This window comes from Aplysia californica, unplaced genomic scaffold (genome assembly GCF_000002075.1).
Source record: "Aplysia californica isolate F4 #8 unplaced genomic scaffold, AplCal3.0 scaffold00278, whole genome shotgun sequence".
NCBI lineage: Eukaryota > Metazoa > Mollusca > Gastropoda > Aplysiida > Aplysiidae > Aplysia > Aplysia californica.
In genome coordinates, this window is record NW_004797548.1 from 33002 (window position 1) to 34689 (window position 1688).

General features: G+C 45.3%; 1 protein-coding gene across 1 annotated transcript in view; it reads right to left on the reverse strand.

The window, feature by feature from the left end:
• LOC101853328 overlaps positions 1-1688 on the reverse strand; it is a 15437-nt gene that overhangs the window by 6445 nt on the left and 7304 nt on the right. The window contains exon 4 of the mRNA XM_013084201.2: positions 857-994. Coding sequence (XP_012939655.1) covers positions 857-994 — 138 coding nt within the window. The remainder of the gene's footprint in view (positions 1-856; positions 995-1688) is intronic.

The following is a 1688-nucleotide window of genomic DNA, read 5'->3' on the forward strand; positions in this document are numbered from 1 at the left end:
GGGGAGAGAGAGAGGGGGGAGAAAGAGAGAGAAAGAGAAAGAGAGGAGACGGAGAGAGAGGAGACGGAGAGAGAGGAGACAGAGACTGAGAGAGACAGGAGAGAGAGAGGATGGGGGAGAGATAAAGAGAAAGAGAGAAGGTGGGGGCTTGAGAAAACATGATGTATAAAAGTTACAAACTACTGAGCTTAATGTTTTCTATTGTAGACACTTTTACTTATATTTATTTTTTTAATGTTGATCAGACTTTGATCTTCAGAGCGCGCACAGGACACTTGCACACCAGCAAGCACATAAATAAAATTAACCCCATGCGGGAACCCCATTGCAGACACTGTGACTACCACGAGGAGACCTTTGAACATCTCCTTCACTGCCCAAACCTGGCAGTTCTTCGACGCAAGCTCCTACACACACCTACAGACTTACAAAGCCTGCTCTACCCTGGCGCTGACCAGATGACAAGGACATGAGGTTACTTGAGGGAGGCATTGCGCTGCCAAGAGCGAAATGCTCGCAACTAAAGGGATTTGAAAACAACAACAACAACATTTTTTCATGTAACAGTGCGTGTTCTTACTCCCTCATCAGTGGTGTCGATGGTCTAGTGGTTAGGCTACAGGACCCATTATTGTGAAATTGAGGGTTCGGGGGTTCGAAGCTCAGCTCAGTCCGACATTGTGTCCTTGAGAAAGGCACCTTACATGAATTTCCCACCTGGCTCTATCCTTTCGGAGATGGGCATTAAACTCGGAGGTCCCGCCTCTTAAATAACCTGACAGTGTTGATAGGCGCGTTAAACCTATAGCATTTCACCGTTTTCACTCCCTCATCGACACAATTTAGGGAACATTACCGGCCAGGAAAGCAAAGATCCCGTGGCAGACGGTCCTGCCTCCAGAGCAGCAGCAGGAACGGCACAGCGCGGTGATCATGCAGATGAAGGACAGGATTGTTTGCACCGACACCAGGAACAGCAACATCTTCTGGACAGCTGGATGAAGAGAAAAATGTGGAGCATCGTGGTGACATCAGGTGCTCATCGAAACAATGAAATCGAAGAAAACAGCATTTTTCTTCCTGTTTTGCAACTCTTATCTAATTTTATATATTTTTTTAGCTCCACACTTTTTATGTCTATTTTTTTAAAAACAGATTACTGTGGCTTTAACTGAAAATTATTACAGGCACAAAAAAAAAAGTAAATTTAGAGTTTCCAAGGACTCTCACACTCTGGAAGTTACCAAACTTTGGCAGCCATTTCTCGCTCAAGTTACCTCTGGCACCAGGTCACCCCTACCTTCTTCAAATAGGAGGAGGGGTAAGACAGACCGACAGAAACAACAGAGGGAAAGTAAGGAAGTACGACCTACCAGTGGCGCCCTCCATAGAGAGACAGAGAGAGAGAGAGAGAGAGAGAGAGAGAGAGAGAGAGAGAGAGAGAGAGAGAAAGAGAGAGAGAGAGAGAGAGAGAGAGAGAGAGAGACGGAGAGAGGGGCATTCTTTTTTTTAAAAAGAGTTTTACGGCACTTGCCACACATTAAGGTCATATAAGTGCCGAAGAATAGATGTGTTACAAGAGAGTAACATACATATAAAAGGAGGAGAGAAAAAGACGATAGATGTTTGATAGGATAGAAGGAGCAAACCACACCAGAGCACCCGCCAACCACCCAGAAAGAGAGAGA